Consider the following 20,353-nt stretch of genomic DNA (forward strand, 5'->3'; position numbering starts at 1 on the left):
CAGACCCCATAAGCAGCCCCGTAACCTCCTGTCCCCCAGGGGTGAGTAGGTCCCCGCAGCCTGATGGCAGCCAGTCTAGACAATCTGCCAGCTCCAGGTTCACTGAGAGTCGCTGTCACAGAAACAGGGTAAACAATCAGTTGAAGTTCATCAGAGTGTCAAGAACTCTCCTCCACCCTCCCCTTCACAGGCAAGTTCAAGTGGATGGCCTGCACCCTCGAGGAAAGAGCGAGGGCTCAGAAGAGTTCCTGATCTTCCTGCCTCCGCTTCCAGTCCTAGGAACACGGGCTTGTGTATGAAGCAACTTGGTGACTTAGAATGAGAGACAATGGGACAGACAAGTAGTGATTCTGAAAATGGACCCAGGAACATAATTCCCTTATGCACAATGTGAGCAGAGTCTAAAGTGCAGGGTTGCTCAGTGGAGACTGTTGGTCCGACCTGCTAGTCCTCTGAGAAGACTCAGTTGGAGCCCCACCACAATCCCACACCAAGGCAAGTGCCATCTGGGTAAGTACATTATGCTACGCACAGGCACTAAAATACCACATAGCAAAACCAGATGGAATAAAGAATAGAAAAATGCCCGATCCTTCGTCCCATTTAAGAATAGGGGTGAGTGAACCAGGCACCCAGATTCTTTGTCTTGCCAGCGCGGGATGTGGAGTACAGGTCCCCATATGCTACAGTAGCTATTTGCCTCATTCCTAGGACAAAATATCCAATGAAAACAGGTAAAGAAGCAGGCGCTTGGCTTACAGTTCCAGGGGTAACAGTTCCTCACAGTGGGGAGTAAGATGGCAGGAGCCTGAGGCAGCTGGTCACATTGTGACCACAGTCAGGAAGCAGTGAGAAAGGCTAGGCCTTGGTTTGCTCTCTAAGACCCCCCCCCTTGCCCATCGATTGGTGGCCCCCACATTTCAGGTGGGTTTTGTAAGATGAGCTGTTTTTAATATAAGTGTAGGTAGTAAATTAATCCAGTACTGTATTTCTTTACTTTTCTAGTCCCCAATAACCACAGAGAAACCAAGATTTAAGCTGCACCTCAATAACTGGGTAGTTAAATAACATATTTAATCCTTTTAACTAAAAGCTAATCTGTCTACTTCCTAGCCCAATAATAATATTATTGATCTGGCTCTTCGGACTTCAGATGTTTTTTCCCATGGTGTCTTCTCCAATCCCCTCCTCCTCTTGGCAATGTGAATCAATCTCTCTCCCTCCCCCCCTCCCTCCCTCTTCCCTCCCCCCCATCTCTGGCTGGTGGAAGCTTCCACCTTATTCTCTCTTCTTCCCAACCATTGGGTGACCGATCAGCATTTATTGACAAGGCAGAGGATAAATGGTAAGAATTGCTTACACAAATTTGAGAGAGAGGAGATTCTCAGCCTAAGCATTACAATGATGTGACCTTCCAAGTGCTGGAATTTCGGAATTTCAAATGTGTACATTATCCAGCTTGAGACTAGCTTTTGTCTTAAAAATTATCACCACGTATGTGCTAAGCATGTTCGTGGCTCATGTGTGGAGCTCCCATTCCACCTTTATGTAAATTTGAATGACTGACTTTATCTACTGAGCCATCTTTCCAGCCCAAAACTAGTATTTTTGAAGAGAAAGATACATCATGTGTTCACATTGGTATCTGCAATTCTAATTTAGAGTAACTGGGGCTTCTTTCATATATTTGATATTCTTACATCTTTTTGCACCACAATGTTTGGCTCCTAACATTAGAATATTTATCTCAATATAGACTTATATTGATCCTTAGAATAACCATATTGTACTATTATTAACATAATTATAAAAAGATTCCTTTGCCATTTCTTTCTGTTTTAGAACACATCCCACTAAAGATACACATTCAACTATTTTTTTCCCTCAACAACTGTGAAAGTCACTTAAAAATAAAGTGATCTACTTAAAGTCATTTAAAATAAGCCCTTCTGTGTAAGCCTCCAGTTATATAATTGGGCTGCCTGGCTTCTGCGTGGCTTCACTTCTGATTTATGGATTGTGTCCTTATTTGGGTTAGAGTGTCACAACACATGACTTCCAGCTCAAGCACTCGGAGCATGGGCTCTGTTGTTGTGAAGCTGCGAATGGAACTCCAGGTCTCACACACGGGGCAAGGGCCGAATTCCTGAGATGCACTACACTAGCTCCCTAAAACATGGATTCTTCAGCTTTGGTTTGTAATACAGGATGTTGCTATGTAGCCCAGTGTCTCCGCCTTCTGAGTACTGTGATTACACACATGTGCCATCACACCTAGGCAGAATGTATTAATTTAAAATGAGGCCTAAGGGCCTGGAGCAAGCGCTGGCCGCTCTTGCAGAGAACCAAAGATTGGCTCCCACCACACATCACCATCACCTGTAACTCCAGTTCGGGGAATCGGATGCCCTTTTCCAGCTGCTGCTGGCTCCTGCACACACGTGGTGCACATAAACTCACGAAGGTGTATACACATAAAGTACATCTTTAAAACGAGACATAAACTGGGTGTGGTGTCATACACCCATGATCTGGGAGGTAGAGACAAGGGGGTCAGGAGTTCAAGGTTATCATCTGCCTCTGTGGCATTTAGAAAACAAGGTGGCTTCCATGAGACTTCCTCAAAGACCAAAGCTAAGGTAAAATGAGATAAGGGTTCTCAAAATGTTTTATTTTTAAATAACTTATTTTAGTTGTTTCTTTAAGATGGGGTCTTGCTTATAAGTAGCCCAGGAATGGGCTGAAAATTGTGATTGGTCACCCTGTCTCTGCCATTCAAGAACAAGAAATGTAGGTGTGTGTGACCCTCACACAGCTTCTTAGAAGAAAATGTGAACTCTGCCGACGTAGCAACTTATACCTTCACTTCTAAAAGCAGAGGTGTACAGGGAGATTGTTGCTGGGTGGGACACAACCGAGCCACAGTGACAATTTAAGTGGGTGTTTTCTCTTTATGAAGATGGGGTCTCAGGCTGGCCTCAAACTCACTGTGTCAGCATGATGCCTCTCCTGCCTCCTCCTCCCAAATTCGGGATTATGAAACCACATGTGCTGGACTGGTGACTAAACCCAGGGTTTTGCCCGTGTGAGGCGAGCACTCCACTGAGCTACATCCTCCGCCCGAACACACTTACAAAACAACAAAGAACATGGTTTGCACAGAAACCCAGGTGGCTTATATAACTCTTTTCTTTCACACAGCATTTCAAACAGACGCAAAACAGGATCAGGCCTCTCCATGCAAGAGCTCATCCTGGAGCTAAGGGTGAAGCTGGGTTGCCAGCCATCTCCACAAAAGGCTTCATCACACCAGGCTCGTAGAACCAGATTCAAGATGCTCTCAGGAGTACTGCCTTTTCAAGCTTGCAGGGGGAAGGGGAATGTCTCTTCCTTGCCAATCAGTAGGCTCTGCCTTCTGGAGGCCACGTGCAAGAATCGCACAGAATCACAGAGCAAAAGCGGCACCCAGACAGAAGGTGCCCCCCCCCCCAGCATCTTATACAGCCCAACTGCGGGATGATAGACTTCACACCTACTTGAAACTCTCCCTGAAGAATCTGCTACAGCGCCAGCATACACCCTGTCCCAGGCTGCCCCTATGCTGCTCCTCACCCAGTCCTTCCAGGCAGACAGTTACAGATTTGACCCTGTGGAAGTACAGCTGCTAATCCCAGCACAGAGGCGCTAGGCAGGCGGGAGCTGGGGGTATCTAGGGTTTGAAGCCTATGTATCAAGACCCTGACACAAAAATAAGGGATCAGGGTGGGTGGTAAACGTGGTAGGAGTTCTCAGGAGTCCCCGGGGTCTGAGTCAGCATCATCTTGGTTTTCAGAGTATACTGTGTATTCACAAATAAATTTCCGAAAAGCAGCCCTGAATTCAGAGCCAATGCATTTGCGTCCAAGTCATTGTGGCTCCTCATAAAGCCACCAGGGGGCACTAGAGGACCAGGACTTGCTAGCTCACCAGCCTATTGCCACGGTGAGGGACGACACCAGGACTGACTGGTATTCTCCCAACTTTCCAGTGTAGCCCAGTGGTACTGTGATGTCTGCACTTTGGGGGCTGGAACGTAGGGAAAGACGGCGAGAACAGGTCAAGCCCACGCAAATACTCTGATCAACCGTTACCACATGCTTACATGCACCATACCCCAGCATCTGAGAATGCCTACACCAGGCCCAAGGGCTGACAGGTGCTATCAACAGGGCTCTGGACACTTCTTTTCTGTTGCTACTCTGGACTGAAGCCTCCTGCATACAAGACCTGCCCTCAGCCTGCAATGTTCTCTCTAGCCGCCCTCATCAGCCTCACAGCACCGCACCACCGGGAAAGATGTCCGCCAACCCTCAGGGAAACACTGAAAAGTAACAACTCCTGAGGATGTGGAACCAGAACCTGGGGCCTCCTGGTGGGACGGGATGATGGCTGCTGTTCTGTAAACAGGTTCCTCGGACACTCAAGTCCAGCCCCACCCCATCCCCCCAACGCCGAAGTAGGCCTGCAACCACAAATGTTCACAACAGCTAAGACAGGTGACCTATGCGCCCAGCACCACACACAAAGAACACTGTGGTGGCTCATGTCTATAATCCCAGCCTTCTGGAGGCAGAGGCAGGAGGACTGCCACAAGCTTCAGGACAACCAGGTTTACAGGGTGACTGCTAGGCCAGCCAATGACTGTCAGACCATTCCTAAAAGGAAAATAAAGGGCGCGTGGGAGGACAGGGGAGACAGAAGACAACACATACAACTGCTGCTCAGGGTGCCTTGTCATCTGTGACATCATGCTAGGCAAAGGAGGCCACTCACGGGATAAGCGTGATCCACGCTTTTCCAGAGCCCACAGAGCAGTCACGAAGACAGAAGCTGCCTGCCTGCCAAGTCACGCAGGGCCCTTCTCTCCTGCTTCATTATACCAGTTCTTGGTGAACCTTTGCTGTTGTCTCCTGGGTTGGGGACAAGTTACATCCTCTTGTATGGCTTACCAGCTTCTGTGCCTGGTTTCCTGTATGTTTCCAAGAGCTGTGACAAATTCCAAAGAACAAGATGTTCCTTTCTTCACAGCTCTGAAGGCCAACGCACCCTCTGCCCTGCGTAACTCCCAACCTTGGGAGAAATGTCACTGCTTAGAAGGGACCACAGAGTCTAAGGTCCACAGCACATGGTTAACACTTGTGTGAAGGCCTAGGCAGCAAAGTCCTGGCTAGCTCTGGGAACAGCAGGATTCCCTAAGGACTACTTCACAAGAGACAAAAGTACAGAGCTCGCGGCTCAGCCCCTTGGCCATTCCTGATCTCCTGTGTTTATCCCCACCTAAACCCTGAGTAATCCAACCTACTGCCCGTTTCACTGTGTGAGGCACCAGGCTCACCTGCCCAGGACCCTTCACCAGCCGCCTGCCCTCCAAAGTGGTGTCATTTAAACTGGAGGAGGAAGACGATGGCCTGTGGTCAGCACCGCCTCTTGCCCTGGAGGGTGCTATGAGCACATCTATGGAGACTGGTCCTGGCTCTTTCTGCCGTCCCTCAGTCCTTCGCCCAGTGCTGGTAACTCAACAGGAAACGCCTTGGGAACTGGTGGGTCAGCTGCCAGGGCCTTCCACCCGGCATACACACCACCCCTTTGCCCTGCAGCGTCAGCCTGAGGACTGGAGATAAAGGATGTCTGGACATGTGGATTCCGTGGTGTTTGAGAGTTAACAGTCTTACCAAGAATCCATAAAAGCAGGTGTCTGGCCGGTGTGTGGTGCATCCGTAGGAAGGCTGAGGCGGGAGGCCAGCCTGAGCTGCACTGAGACCCTAGTCCTACAGCCACAGAAAGGGAAGAGGGCAGCTACCTGTTCGAGACCACATGGAAAGCACGGGAGTGTGGGGGCAGCCAAGTGAGAAGTCCCTGGGGTGGGGGATGGGCACTGCACCATCAGTTCTGCAGAGTGGCCTGAAAAGGGCATGCCACCAACTAACCCACAAAACCGAAGGAAAGTCTCTGGCAGGCCTCTGTGTGGGAGTGTTCCCGGCACAGCAACAGTTAAAGGCAGACACAAGCACCACCTCAATTCAGGACACACACCAGGCAGAGGAGGGGATGGGGTGGGTCCTCCCATTCCAGGGGCTCACTCTGGCAGTCACAGGACAGTGACACACAGAACAAACACGACATGGGTAACTTTAGAGCTTAAAACAAAAAAAACAAAAAAACCAAGAACAAAGGCTTTCCAGGGCAAAGAGGAAACACACTGCCCACTTGTCTCCGCCCATCCCTCGCTGCTGAGGAAAGCAGTGCCACAGCCCGTCCACGGTGCGGTGCGCCAGAGGCCGCTGTGCTCTTCACTGAGGTAGATCGCCTGCTGTCCTCTGCTGGGGCCCCAGGAGACACCCAGTCACTAGCCAAACAAGGCTGACAGACCAGGCAGGGACATGGAGCACTGTCCTTGTCCCAAACACGGTCGAGACGGAGGATGAAGCACAAGGACATCTTGGAGTCCCCTCTGCTAGGCCTGGTCACCGGCTCCACTTCCACTGGCCCCTGACCCTCGCCCGGAAGTCTGGGTCTCTGAGGCACGTGAGGCCTGCTTAGGCAGCCGGATGGGAACATACGTGTTGGAGGCACAGTGTTCCTTGAGGTACTCGCCCCCCTTTTCCTCATAGTCCTTTCTGGTGACCCAGGCTCCAGTGTCTTCTAGGTGATCCAAGGCCCAGGCACGGGCACCGTACCACGCGTCCAGCACAGGGTTGGAGGCAAGCTGAACCTGGAACAAGAAGCAGATGCATTCTAAAAAAGTGTCTCATGCCAGGGCTCCAGGCCCAGTTGGGAAGGTTCTGCAGCCTCGGCCACAACCATCTGTACATCCTCAGAAGCATCTAGAAAGGCCCAGGAGACACCCCACTGTGAGACCAGCCTGTGACCCCCTAAAGCTAGGCCAGCTCGCACAGCCTCTCAGAAAGAGCACACAGTTACATAGGCCTGTGTGTGTGCCTGCATGGGTGTCTGTGTAGCATTTACATGTCTAGTGTCCACAGTGGGCAGAAGGGGCAGCGGATCTCCAAGCGCCTGACCTGCAGGTGCTGGGACTCACAGCCAGGTCCTCTGCAAGGGCAGCAAGTGCTCTAAGCAGACACCTCTCCAGACCCGACAGTTCGCTTCCTGTTCTCACTTCAGCTCATTCACACTGTCTGGGACGTGGCTGACCCGGGAGAACGCCTGCTGCCTGCACACCATGGAAGTGGCTCCAGGCTCTTCTCCAGCACTACAAAAATACCAACCAACAAAGACAGTAGAACCCAGCAAAAGAAAAACAAAGTGGTCTGTCCTGTTTGGATCATACTAGAGACTGAGCTCCGAGCTTCCACTGAGCCCCTTGCACTTACTGTAATCCCACCGGAACTGACGCAGGCCTGGGGCGGATGGGCCTTGTAACCAGAGCTCTCACAGCCATCGCAGGAGCCTCTGGGCTCCCCAAATGCAGAGCTTGACCGTTCCAAGAGCCTTATACCCAACAACCTCCTCCTCAGCTGCCTGACAGGCTCAGTCAAGCATGGGCTCACACTCTGAAATGCCACTTTCTGGTGTCAACCTGCTGTCCCTCCTCCTGCAGCTGCTTCTCACCGTAACTCCACCAAGACGTCCTCCGGCTCCCAAGGGTCGCCCTGAGTTCCTAATGGCTTCCTACCTTTTCCCTGAGTGCACAGTCACACCCTGAGACAATGTGTTTTCCTCCACTTCAAGCCTATTACTCCAAATCTAGTGAAAAACCTCACCCTCTCTTCCCAACTTTTTGAGAGTAAGTCTATGTAACTTAGGCTGACCTTACACTATCTCCCTAAAACGTAAGTTAATCACATGACTCGTGGCCCAGGCTCCTTCATGGTCCCACATGACCTTAAGTACCAGCTACACAGAGAAGAGTCATCAAAGCATCTTCCTGGTTTCTCCAGAAAAACAAAACCCTGTCCAGAGATCAGTAAACAGTCAGAGACCATGCATTTTCCTATGGGAAGACTTATGTGCTCTGCTGCAGGAGTGAGAATGCCCTTTGCTGAGGACACGCTTTGGATTCCAGGATGCGCTCAGTACTGTCAGTAGAAGAACAGAGGATGTACAAGGAGGATTCCCATCCCGCATAGGCTGAATGTGGCTTACAAACAAGGCCAAAAGTGAACTCTGCAGTGATGATGAACCGCGGTCTTCACACCTTGGCTCTGGCAGTCAGTGCCTGGGATGCCAATCACAAGCAGTGGGTGGGAGAGCAGTCAGTACCTGGGATGCCAATCACAAGCAGTGGGTGGGAGAGCAGTCAGTACCTGGAAGGAGGACTGGAAGGGCCTCATCTCCAGCAGCTCCTTCTCCACACGGGCCTTCATGCCTGGATACATCACATTCCCACCAGTGAGGAAAACGTTCTGGACCAGGGTGTCCTGAACGGCCTTTGGGTACCTAGGAGAGAAAGGATGCGCCAACTTGGCTACTGAACACACCGAAGACCTGGGAAGGCAAGCTCTAAGTACAACAGTCAACTCGTCAGTGTCTCCATGACAAATTAAAAGAAACTAAACCAGCATTTTTGCTTTTCATTCACAACTATATACTATAGGCCATGTGTGCATACTGTCCCCATAATTGAGAAAAAGGCTAAATACTAGGCTTGTGTGGTATGGTAGTCTAGACTTACAATCCCAGCTACTCAAAAAGCTTCAAGTTCATTGAGAAAGGAGGAGTCCCTATCTCAGTGACTACACAGATAAAATGGCCACCGGTTTTCAGCAATAGCAAGTTTCACATGAAAGCTGGGGTGAATTTCCTGTTGCTGGGACTCAACGGCTAAGCTGGTAGAGCTCACAGCTGAAGGGAAAGAGCTTGCAGCTGCTCCACCTGCAGGCCCGGGTCAGAGAACAGACACCTGCACACAGCCAGGATTGGGGTGAGCTTTCAGGTACCCCTCAGTCACCTTTCCCACGTAGAACCCAGGGAGAGGCTCTGGAGCGGATGAGGTGGTGTCACTTACCTGTCCAGGACATAATGGAGGGTCTCTGCAATCCCCGCCTGCTCTTCTCCTATGAGAGACGGCTGGAAGATGATCTCCGGAGCACGGATCCTTTCTGTCCCAACAAACAGCTGATGATACGCTGCCAAGTTAAACACGGGCTTCAAACCCAAGGTTTAAGAGATGTTTTTAGACTATGATGACCATCAGCTTTCTGTCAGTTTTCTCAAACCACACCTCCTCCAGCCCAGCTTCCCTGTTCAGGCCGGATCCACCCTCTTCAAGTCTCCTCCCGTCTACCTCTGCTCAAGCTCAGAGTGACAAACCCCATATACTGAGGCAAGTTGCAGGAGGGGACTCTGAAGTGCAGCCGTCAAGCAGTGCAGAGGGCCACACCCTGCCTGTGTTCACCCTGGCTTAGCACCCTCTCCAAGGGCTCAGGTTCAGTCAGTCTATCTTGCTGCTACCACAACAAGAGGCACAGACCCTGTAGGGATGATGACACTGCCTAAACTGTAAGGAAAACACCAAGAGCCCGTGTGCAGGTCTGGGGACCTCAGTTGCTGGAGTAGCACCTCTGTTGTCAGTGCTCACGTTAGGGGTGGTGCCAAGGGAGAAAGCCTCTGACTGACACTCAGAGCACCACTGGCCTTTCTAATGCTCCCAGAGAAGCCGACTGGGCCAGTCACTTATGCAAATGGCTTCAAATGTATGAGTGGTCTCGGTAACGGTAGTCAAACCTGGACTGGGGTGACCTGCGGCTTCTCCACCTCAGGTGTTTCCTCGGAGAACAAGGGCTCGAAGTCATTGATGTTCTCCACATCCTCCAGGGACGGCTCCAGAGGCTCCAGGTCCGGGGTCTGAGGACAGAGCAGAGCAGATGAGCAAACACCAGGGGATCCGAACACCAGCAAACCAGGTCTGGTCTGATCCTGGAAACGAATGGGGTCTCACTCAATCCAAACAACTGTGCAGAAACCAAACACTCTCAAAGCAATTCACATATGAGGGGCTGGGGAACAACACGAGTTCACCAAAGACTAACAGAGGACCAGCAAGATGGCTCAGAGGGTAAGAGGGCTTGCCACAAAACTGACAACCTGAGTTCAATTCCTGAAACCTACATAGGGGAAGAAATGAATTAACTGTCAGAAGATGTCCTCTGACCTTCCTCTTTGTGGATTATAGCATGTGTACACACACACACCTTAAAAATAAAAGGCCAGGTGCGGTGGCACACACCTTTAATCCCAACACCTAGGAGGCAGAGGCGGGTGGAAGTTTGAGCCAGTCAGAGCTGCAGAGTGAGGCCCTGTCTCAAGAAAAGAGAAGAGGGCTGAGGAGATGGCTCAGTGGTTAAGAGCACTGGTTGCTCTTCCAGAGGTCCTGAGTTCAATTCCCAGCAACCACATGGTGGCTCACAACCATCTGTAATGGGATCTGATGCCTTCTTCTGGTGTGTCTGAAGACAGCGACAGTGTGCTTATATATAATAAATAAATCTTTAAAAAAAAAAAAAGAAAAGAAAAGAGAAGAGAGCTCTAGAGAGCTGGGGGGGGGGGTGGTAAAGTGGGGAGAGGAGAAGAAGAATGCCACCAAAGTGCTAAGTCTAGTCCTTACAGCATTCACATGAGAATAAACACAGTGGAACGGTCTGTAGGAAAATGGACACTAGGCTGCGTTATCAACTCAGCCTGCACCCCACAGCTGGGCTCCACATGTACCCTGCGGGCCCATACCTGCTCACTTCATCCTAACTGAATCACACTGATGAGAACACTAAAAGGCAGGCAGGTCGGTCAGGACTGAGAACTCACTCCGCCAGCAGTCAGCCTCCGACACAGAACAGCTGCGAGCAGCCCGTGTGTGTCGGACATGTGGCCAGTGAGACTGAAGTCCATCTTACTCAGACACATAAACAATGTGTCTGTGTGTCTGGGTGGGGTTGAGTGCGTGTGTGTATTAGAGCTGAGCCACCTCTCGGCCCCTCCACCTAACTCTTCGATGGTCTCACCCTGAACCGGATGCTCACTGGCTTGGCTAGACTGGTCAGCAAGCTCTGAGGATCCTTCTGTCTTTGCCTCCCTGGGCTAGAATTTCAGGCACAGTCCACCATGCCCAGTTTTGCCTGAGTACTGGAGATCAAAACCCAGTATTCATGCTTGAGGGGCCAAAATCTCCCCAGCACCCTAAAACAAGCTTTGGAATATACGTAAGCCTTCCCAAGCCCACAAAGATCTGCTGTGTGTCCCCAAAGCACAGACAAGGTGCAGAGGTACCCTGAGCAGTCAGGGATGCTGACTATCTGATGGGAACCTGCACAGAATTTGGAGAAGAAACAAATGCAGCTCCCCAACTTCCTGGCTCCGTCTTCAGCTGCTTGCTTTTCCTCTGGGTTCAAGGCCTCTCGTCTACATCTCAGCCTGGTCCCTCCTTCCCGAGACTGCAGTGCACAGAGAATGTGTAAGTTAGACATGTGACTGCAGTGCTCAGAGAACGTGTACTTAGACACAGGCATGGTGATATAGACGGCACCCAGTCCCATGCGCATGTAGAGTTCTCAATATCGACCACTGCACAACTACTGAAGATTCCTCTGCAGCCCATGGTGCCAACCTTCCCCAGGATTTCATTCCTGTATAAATAAACACACCCCTCTCATCAGCATGCAATAGTTTATTTAGTAATGGCAGGACTGCATCTCAAACCTGGGATTATGTAAACCTTTCTCCAGGTACAATGTGGTCCTGAGCAGAAAAGGCTTAAAAGCCCGAGCTAGAGCAGTCAGCGGAGGCAGGAGTGCAGGACTGAGAGCCCCACCCTGACTCAAACACAGCTGTGACTTCATGGGGACACACTACCCGATCCCAGCATCAAAGGGCACCAACTCTGGCTTTTCCACTGTATCGTTCTAAAAGAACCAGTCATTAAGAACTTAAAGCGAGCTGACTCAATGGCTGGAGGCAGCCTGAATGGCAGAATGCTTGTCTAGCATTCACGAGGCAGCCCAGGATCTGACTCCCAGCACCTCATCAGCCGGACATGGTGGCAGCACACAGGTAAAATCCCAGCACTGGAGAGGTAGAAGCAGGAGGACCTGAAGGTCAAGGTCATCATGGCTACATACTGGGTTCAAGGCCAGCGTAGGCCTTATATAAAACCCCATCTAAAAACAGGAATTTGAAGGCTGGACAGATGGCTTGATGAGTACAGCACTTGTCATCTGAGACAAGGACCCTAGGGTCCCCTCCCCAAGCCCCAGTGAGACAAGGACCCTAGGGTCCCCTCCCAAAGCCCCAGTCACCTCTGGCTTGCTGTCCACCACATCCACCTCCAGGTTGGCTTCAGCCTGCAGGATTTTCTGTTTGGCCTGCTCCACTGCCAAGGTGAGCTTCTGTATGTAGGACTGCAGCTCCTCTGGGGAGTCCATGTTCAGTTCTATCAGAGCTTTGTGAAACTGGTCCATCTGTCCATCCTCTAGGAGCTCCTAAAACCAGAGTAGTCACAGCCACTCTCAAAGACCGGCAGTGCAGTTAGTCATCAACAAAGGGGAGGTAGCTAGAAAGCCAGCGGAAGGGCAGGCAGGGGCCCTAGTCAGCACCCAGCAGAACTGCCCCTCCATCTCCTCTCCAGTGTCTGGGCTTGTTAGCCTCACACACTGGATTCAGCACCATCTAATTAGGAAAAACTGATCAATGGTGACAGACGTCAAAATGCCTCCACCTTGAGTAGGAAGGAGTCACTGAGAGGAAATGATGGCAACACTGCTCCTCAATCTGACAGGAGGGACATTACCCGTGTCACTTTGTGACACACACTGAGAGGCCCACCCTAAGATCTGTGTATTTACATGGAAAAGTTCAAAAACATAAAAATAAATCAATAAACAGAGCTTGAGTCCACAGCTCTCTACAGACACCTGCAGATGTGCATGTTAATCATCTCCATGATTCTGGTCTCTGGACCCCTAGTTCCAAAGGTCATTTGACAGCCAATGCACATCATGGCCAAGGGAACCAGACCGGAAGAGGACATCCCGGAAGCACCTTGCAGAGCAAGGCCAGGCAGGGGCCAGCACCAGACATCGCCTACCTGCACATACAACAGCCGCTCCAGCCGCTCCTGATCCAGCTGCAGCTTCTCCTCCCGCCGCCGGGCGTTGAGCTCCTGCAGCCGCCGCAGTTGCTGCTGCCGCCGCTCCTGCTTCTCCTCAGCCGTCAGTGTGCTGCCCAGGAGCTTGTTGGAGAACGGGAGCTGCATCTTGTGGACATTGTTCTCATAGTAATCAGGACATCGCCACTTCTGCAATTCTTCAAAGAGACAGTTGGGGGTGTCAGAGAGTAAAAGCCCTGTGTGCAGTGAAGGGCAAAGTCGGTGCCAGCCATGAGCGGACACTTAGAACCTCTGAACACACCCAGGCATGCACAGACCTGCTCCGAGGGTCTCCAGACAGAAGCCACACAAGAAAGCTGGAACAGCCAGAGTGAAGAAAGAGCTGTCAAACACACAGGGCCAACTGCCTCATTGAGTCCCTTAAAACTTGTTTGATAACTTGAACTAAAAATTCTAACATCACTGTCTGACCAGCGCTCACAGGTTTAATACGGGAGACACTTTGACAAAGAAGCACAAAGAACAGCGCCGAGATTGCGACCCTGACCAATGCTGGTCCACACACTGTATTTTCTAGTAACCAACTAAGTAATACAGGCACAAAGGGGGAAGAGAGGAGTCTGGCAGAGCACGGTGCTCGCCTCTAACCCCAGGTACTGGTTCGAGGATCTTTCAGCTCAAGGCAAGCTTGAACTATGTAGTTCCGGGCCAGCCAGAGCACACAGTGAGAGCCTACCTCAAAAGTAAGATAAAATAGAAATCCAGTAACCTAAAAAGCAGAGAAAAGGGGGCAAAAATAAAATGCTAAATTCAAATACACTAACGGTTGCAGCACAACCAGCACTGCTGAGGAGCACAGGGCCAGCTGCCGTCCCATGGGATGAAAGAGTGACAGACACTTGTTATGGCACAACCACAGCGCATCTTGATGGCACCGACAAGAGTAGATCGCAGGTAAAGGACTGCAAGCAGGGGACGGTGGTGCCTGCCCCTAACCTGAGCACTTGAGAAGTAGAGGCAGGAGGATTGAGAGTTCAAGGTTGTCCTCACATATTTAAGGGAATTTTGAGGCTAGCCTGAGCCACATGAGACCCTGTTGCTAAATAAATAAATGGGAAAATATGCCAACATAAATCACATCCGAAAGAAAGCTGGGTGGCTTGCTGCTAATGTCATTTTGAGACAGATTTCACTATGAATCACTGGCTAGCCTAGAATTTACTAATAGACCAGGCTAACCTCAAACTCAGAGATCCACCTGCCTCTGCCTCCCTAGTGCTGTGACTAATGGTGTGTCTAAAAGACACAAAATGAAATAAAAAGGAACACTATGTAATGACAACAGGTCAGTTGACAGCCCCAGATACTGACAGTGCGCTGACAGACCTGGGCGGGAGCACAGCTCAGAATCAGAGCGCTTGCCTTGCCAATGTCTTGTCCTCAGTGACAGAAAGAGAGGAGAAATGGGGACGCCCGCCACCACTCCTAGCGAGCAGAACTAAGAGAAGGCAGGCGGTCAAGTGTTGGCCACCATCACCACCAGACACCAAAGGACACCTGAACACAGAGCCACAGGAGCACAGGCTCGTCATGACAACATGACAGGCAATGCAGGCTTAGTGGGCATCAAGCAAAGTTCTTTCACTATAAAGGAACTGAACCAAAGATAAGTCACGGAAAGGTTTTACAACAGATTGTAAACAATCACTTAAAGAAGACTTGAAGAAATTAGAAAATATTTATAAACTCAGTAACAATGAATATGGATCAAAACCATATGGGATGCAGACACAGCAGCAGCACTGAAAAGGGACACTCACAGAATCAAATGCTGGTTGGTTTGCTTACTTATCCTGTGTAGGAAGGAGTGTTTGCCTGCATTTGTAAGGGCACCACGTACATGTAATGCTCATGGAAACCACAAGAGGGCATGAGCTCCCCTGGTTCTGTGATTACATGTGTGAGCTAGGATTACATAAACAAAAGCAAAAAACGCTAAGACCAAAGTATACCAAGAAAAGGGAGCCCACACCACAGACCCCCTTTCCATGTCTATCTCTCCAACTTTCTGTACCACAGGTACGTAACCAAGTGTTCTGAGCACACAGCCTGTAAACAGCACTCAATGCCCCAAACATGGCTAAGATGAGCCCTTCAACTGGGAAGACAGCAGGAGAGCCAGACATGATGTTAGGCTGAGCCTCTGAAAGACGAGAGACAGAGGCAGAGAGTAAATTTTATGTCCTATAGTTTTTTACCACAACTAGGATTAGGCTTTATTTGTTTTTTGTTTATGTTAGGCTTTATGTGTACCTCTGTGTGAAATTATGTTCTGTCTTTTTAAAGATTACTCACTTATAGTTTATGTGCTTTGCCTACTTGTAATGCACTGTGTTCATGCCCAATGCCCACTGAACCAGGAGAGGGCAGCAGATCCCTGGAACTAGAAACAGAACCCAGGTTCTCTGCAAACCCAGGTCCTCTGAGCTGCCCTTCCACCCGCCAAGTTAGTTTCATTGAAACGGGATCTTATACAGTCTCTGCAGACCTTGAACTCACTGTGACGAAGATAGCCCTGCATATCTGATGCTCCTGCCTCTCCCCTGAGTGTGGTGGTGCACACCTTTAATCCCAGCACTTGGGAGGCAGAGGCAGGTAAATCTTTATGAGTTTGAGGCTAGCCTGGTCTACAGAGTTGTGTTCCAGGACAACCAACACAGAAACCTGTCTCAGGAAAAAAACAAAAACAAAACAAACAAACCAGAAGTTTAAGATACTTAGAGGCTAATACAGGAAGATGGGTCATCTGAGGCCACACTGAGAGATAGTGGCCAGCCTGGGCTATATAAGGAGACTGCCTCAAAAAATAAAAGTTCAAAGTATGTTGAAGACTGAGAATTACTCTGACATCACCCTAAGGATGTGAGATAAAGCAATTCCAACTGGTCTCAAACGTTTTTTGTTTTTTGAGGCAGGGTCTTTGTGTAGCCCTTTCTGTCCTGAAACGTTGTTCTCCGTGGAGACAAAATTATAAAAGCTATTTGTGACAATTAGCTTACTTGATAATCTATCTCATCAAGTGAATGCTAAAAGGGGAGGTGGCTGCTGAGCAACCGGGAGTCACAGCCGTAAGTGTGAAGAACAGAGTTGGGAAACCGCAGCAGCTTTCTCCCCAGCTCCTGCCCTGGCCCCCGGTCACCTGCCCCGTAGTCCTCGGCAATGTAGCTGTGCTCCTGCAGGATCTCCTCCATGCGGCTGAGTGTGATGGCTGCAAGGTGCCCCGGGTACTTCAGCTGAAGGAGCCGCTGCAGGTAGCCAGCTGCCTGACTTCCTCCGAGGTTGATGCGTTTGCAGTTTTTGGCATCGAGCCTGCACCCAAGCAGTAAAGAACAGCACTGAGACTGTGCATCATGAAGGAGGAAAGCAGGAGAATTTAATTCAGAAGAAGGGACTAGTGGAAGGTGAAGACACTTCACATCTGACATCTGGGGCAGCCTCTCAGCCGAGGCCAGAACTCCTACCGCATACCCTAATGTGTGGCCCTTTAACTTCTACTGAAGAAAACAGGTTCAGGCCAGTAGTGGCTCAAACCTTTAATCCCAGCACTTGGGAAGCAGACACAGGCAGAGGCCAGCCTGGTCTTCAGAGAGTTCCAGGACTATGTAGAGACCCTGTTTCTAATTAAAAACAAAACAAAAGACAGTTCAACGGGATGTCTAACTGTCATGCGGCAGAATGTGTACTTCTGGGGGCTCCTAGAATCAAGTAGCCCAGAAATAACAGGAAGAATGGTCACGCGTGCCAATCCCAGGGTTATTTGCTCTGGGCTGTGAGAGTCTGACTTCACAAGCTTCCTGAGAACCGATTCTCTCCACAATTAGACCAACAGGCACATACATGCTGGCGGAGGGACAGAGCCTCACCTTAGCAGGACTGCAAACCCAAGTGACCAGCTCTAAAGCCAGGGCTCGCTGCCTGTAGCACACAGCCCTGCTGTTGAGGATAAAGACTTTGAGTTCAGTCCCTGACACCAGCATTGTGGAAACAGAGAGCCGATGCCTTATACTGTCCTCTCACTTCCAGAGTCCTGCCAAGCAAGTCCAGACAGACAATCACTCTCAAGTCCAGACACACTCACACACAGAAATAAAGTTTTTTTTTTTTTTAAGAAAAAAAAATATTATCAAATAACTTATCCAACCATGTTTATTGAATGTCTACTATGGGCAGGTACCATGTTAACTATTCCCCCATAAGCCAGAATTATAAAGCATCTCGTGAAGGCACCTGCTGATGTAGGTCTGAGCTCTGCCCAGCTCCACCCACCAGTTAGCACTTACCAGACATCTCCAACAGGTACCTTTTACATTCCATGTTTGCAGTGAGGCCTAAAACAGTGCTTCTCAAACACCATGCCACAAACACACTCACCTTCCTTCCAAGATGGGTAAGATGTGTGTGCACTGGTAGCCGGAGGAGATGACAAGGCCACTGGAAAGGGTGTTCCTGGGCATGTTGTGGTAGAAACTGAAGAGGCTGTCTATCCCATAGGCAACCTTCGGGATCCTGTAGCATTCAAAAAGGAGCTCGGACATCATTTGCCGGGAGTAAAGTGGGTTGCACACGGCCTCCGTCAGGACTATAGGGTGATCGACGCAGCCCTACTTTGAGAGACAAGCACAGCCAGGCAAATGGAAGCATGCACGAAATGCAAAAATGACCCCAAATCCTTACTGCGGGTCCGAATTTACTTCTGATCTTCTAATTAAAAAAACACGAGGTGGAAGGGAACACACTCAGGACTAGAGAGGACACACTCACACATAAAACTTTAAAATCTTTTAAAAGGTGACCGCAAGCCATTTTAAAGAATATGTTTCATCTCTACTGGGAGTTATTCTGGAAAGCAGTAACACATGGTCAATTTAAGCTTTTTGTGTGTCTGTTTTGTTTTGTTTTTTAAGATAAGGTTTCTCTGTAACAGCCCTGGCTGTCCTGGAACCCACTCTGTATTCCAGGTTATGCCTGAACTCACAGATGCCTGCTTCTGCGTTCCAGAGTGTTGGGATTAAAGGGCCATGAAACCATGACGGCTCATTTTATGTTTATTAAATCAAGCTTTGGTCAAACTGTTAACTGATAAGCCATGTTGGTCTTATCTTCAAAATACTTTCAGGATCGTACGGGGTGCTAGTAAAACTCATCTCACTAGGATTACTGCAAACTGGTCCCATAAAGACATCGTGGTGTACCCTTAGTTCCTAGCACAAGGCCGACACACTTGGGTTCAGCACTTGACTGCCCGGCATGACGCAGAAACCCAGTGCGCCCCGGCCAGCCGGCCCTCACCTGCGAGGAGACGCCGAGGTGCTGGAAGCTGTAGTCCAGCAGCAGTTCCTGCAGTTCCAGGTTGACCGGCACGTTGCGGTCGAAGGGCGAGCGCAGCATCCAGCGCAGAGGCTCCAGGCTGCCCAGCGCGTTGCCCACTTGCGGCCCCGGCCCGCCGCGCGCCCCGCCACGGCCGCGCGCACACACGGCGCGGAACTGCAGGCGCGGCTCCGGCCCCGGGTCCGGCCCGGGACACGCCCACCCGGCTCGAACCTGGAACGACCCGTTGTCCAGCACCAGAGGCACGGGCTGCGAGCCGAAAGCCACCGGCCCGGCTTCCAGCACGGGATCCGGAGCAGAGCGGGCATCTCGGAACCGGAACACGTTCGCCTCCATCTTGGCTAGCGCCGGCCCCGCCCCGACGCCGAGCGCGTCACGAAGCCACGGCCGCGTCTGAGTCTCAGCGCCCCGAAGCGTCCGGAAGCCTCCTCCTTACGGGAGCATTTGCTAGTTTCTGCACCTGATTCGCTCCAGAAACTTCCGTGGGTCTCTATTCCCCGCTGGTCCAGGCCTCAAGTCTAATGGTAGCTCAACCTTGACCTCAACAGCCACCGCGGGACCACGCCTCCTCGCGCTAACTGGCCGGCCAGGAGCCCCGCCCCTAACTCTAAGCGCGAGACGTGGCCACGCCCCTTGTTCTAACTGGCTGGCCAAAGGCTCCACCCCCACTGAGCTGGACTCCGCCCCTCCCTCTCCCTTTAGCCTCCCGGGGTCTCTGTATCACTTTGCAGGTCTAGCCCTTAGTTTTGTGAACACGTTAAGCTAATTTCCTTCCCCTTTGATTCTTCTTTTTTCCGTTCATGTATTAATTTATTGCGTGATGGGTGTGGGAACGTGCCAAGATGCACGTGTAGAAGGCTGTTCTCTTCACCCAATAGGTTCCAAGGATGGAACTGAGAGTCTTCAAGGGCCAAGTCAAACTCCAAACTCTGGGTGCGGCAGCTAACAGTGAACATTAAATGACTTTGTAAAAAATTCATCAAGCTGTCTACTTAAGATTGCATATTTCAGGCTGGAGAGATGGTTAAGAGCACTGACTGTTCTTCCAGAGGTCCTGAGTTCAATTCCCAGCAACCACATGGTGGTTCACAACCATCTTTAATAAGATCTGAAGCCCTCTTCTGGTGTGTCTTAAGACAGGGACAGTGTACTCATATATAATAAATACATAAATCTTTTTTTAAAGATTGCATATTTCAGTATGCATATTACTGAACAAAATGTACGAATATGTTTATTCAGTTCCCACAGGCTGCCCTCTCGGTGGGGAGGGGAATGTGCGTGTGTGTGTGTGTGTGTGTGTGTGTGTGTGTGAGAGAGAGAGAGAGAGAGAGAGAGAGAGAGAGAGGAACTACTAGTTTTAACAGAAAAGCACTAGGTATGCTCTTTGCCTATGCTCTCCTTGCTGCAAGTTAAGGGGATCCCATCATTAAGAACCCCACAGCTATGCTTTTTGCTAACCAAACCCCAGACTCGTAAAAACAGTTTCAGGTGGGGCGGGGTTGTTGGTGCACCCCTGTAAGCCCAGCACTAAGGAGGTAGAGGTAGGAGCTCTGTAGTCCCAGGCCAGCCTCATCTGTCTAGTGAGTCCAAAGCCAGCCTCAGCTACCGAATGCCCTGCTGAGACAGACAGACAAGCAAACACATTAAATCGCTGAGCATGAACGGCAGAGTATTGTGACTGCTTGCAGACTCCCCAGCTGGTTAGAGGCCCTGTGGGTACAACACTGCTGTCATCTGAATCCTGGCTTTCCCATCACTGCTGCTCACTGAACAGTCCCATCTTCTATCTCAACTGATTTCTCCTAATCACACCCTTTCCTTCCAAACTTGTTTTGGGGGGAGGGGTGCTTTGATTGTTGTAGGTTT

At 50.3% G+C, this 20,353-nt stretch overlaps 1 protein-coding gene across 5 annotated transcripts; it reads right to left on the bottom strand.

The window, feature by feature from the left end:
* Positions 1-5,887: 5,887 nt before the first annotated feature.
* Positions 5,888-18,977, bottom strand: ACTR5 (actin related protein 5). Of its 5 annotated transcripts, none has more exons than XM_080925680.1 (9): positions 18,446-18,977; positions 17,528-17,662; positions 16,296-16,465; positions 13,076-13,293; positions 12,288-12,470; positions 9,724-9,915; positions 9,005-9,144; positions 8,304-8,436; positions 5,888-6,751 (listed from the first exon to the last, which is right to left on the bottom strand). In XM_080925680.1, the coding sequence occupies exons 1-9, from the start codon at positions 18,790-18,792 to the stop codon at positions 6,494-6,496; spliced, it is 1,776 nt and encodes a 591-aa protein (XP_080781806.1). In that variant the 5' UTR covers positions 18,793-18,977; the 3' UTR covers positions 5,888-6,493. The 5 variants fall into 5 exon arrangements, with proteins under 5 accessions (XP_080781806.1, XP_080781805.1, XP_080781804.1 ...); XM_080925679.1 differs by having other exon boundaries at positions 9,724-9,843; positions 17,528-17,757; XM_080925678.1 differs by having other exon boundaries at positions 17,528-17,757.
* Positions 18,978-20,353: the final 1,376 nt, after the last annotated feature.

This window comes from Micromys minutus, assembly GCF_963924665.1.
Source record: "Micromys minutus genome assembly, chromosome: 11".
NCBI classification, from domain to species: Eukaryota; Metazoa; Chordata; class Mammalia; order Rodentia; family Muridae; genus Micromys; species Micromys minutus.

What these genes read in the sequence shown, in the direction of transcription:
- ACTR5 (XM_080925678.1), bottom strand. Translation starts at nt 18,820, where the DNA reads ATGGAGGCGAACGTGTTCCGGTTCCGAGATGCCCGCTCTGCTCCGGAT. An exon ending in TGCCGAGGACTACGGGGCAG is followed by an intron (nt 13,294 to 16,295) that starts GTGACCGGGGGC and finishes GTCTCTTTGAAG; the next exon opens with AATTGCAGAAGTGGCGATGT. An exon ending in CTCCATTATGTCCTGGACAG is followed by an intron (nt 8,437 to 9,004) that starts GTAAGTGACACC and finishes TTTCTCTCCTAG; the next exon opens with GTACCCAAAGGCCGTTCAGG.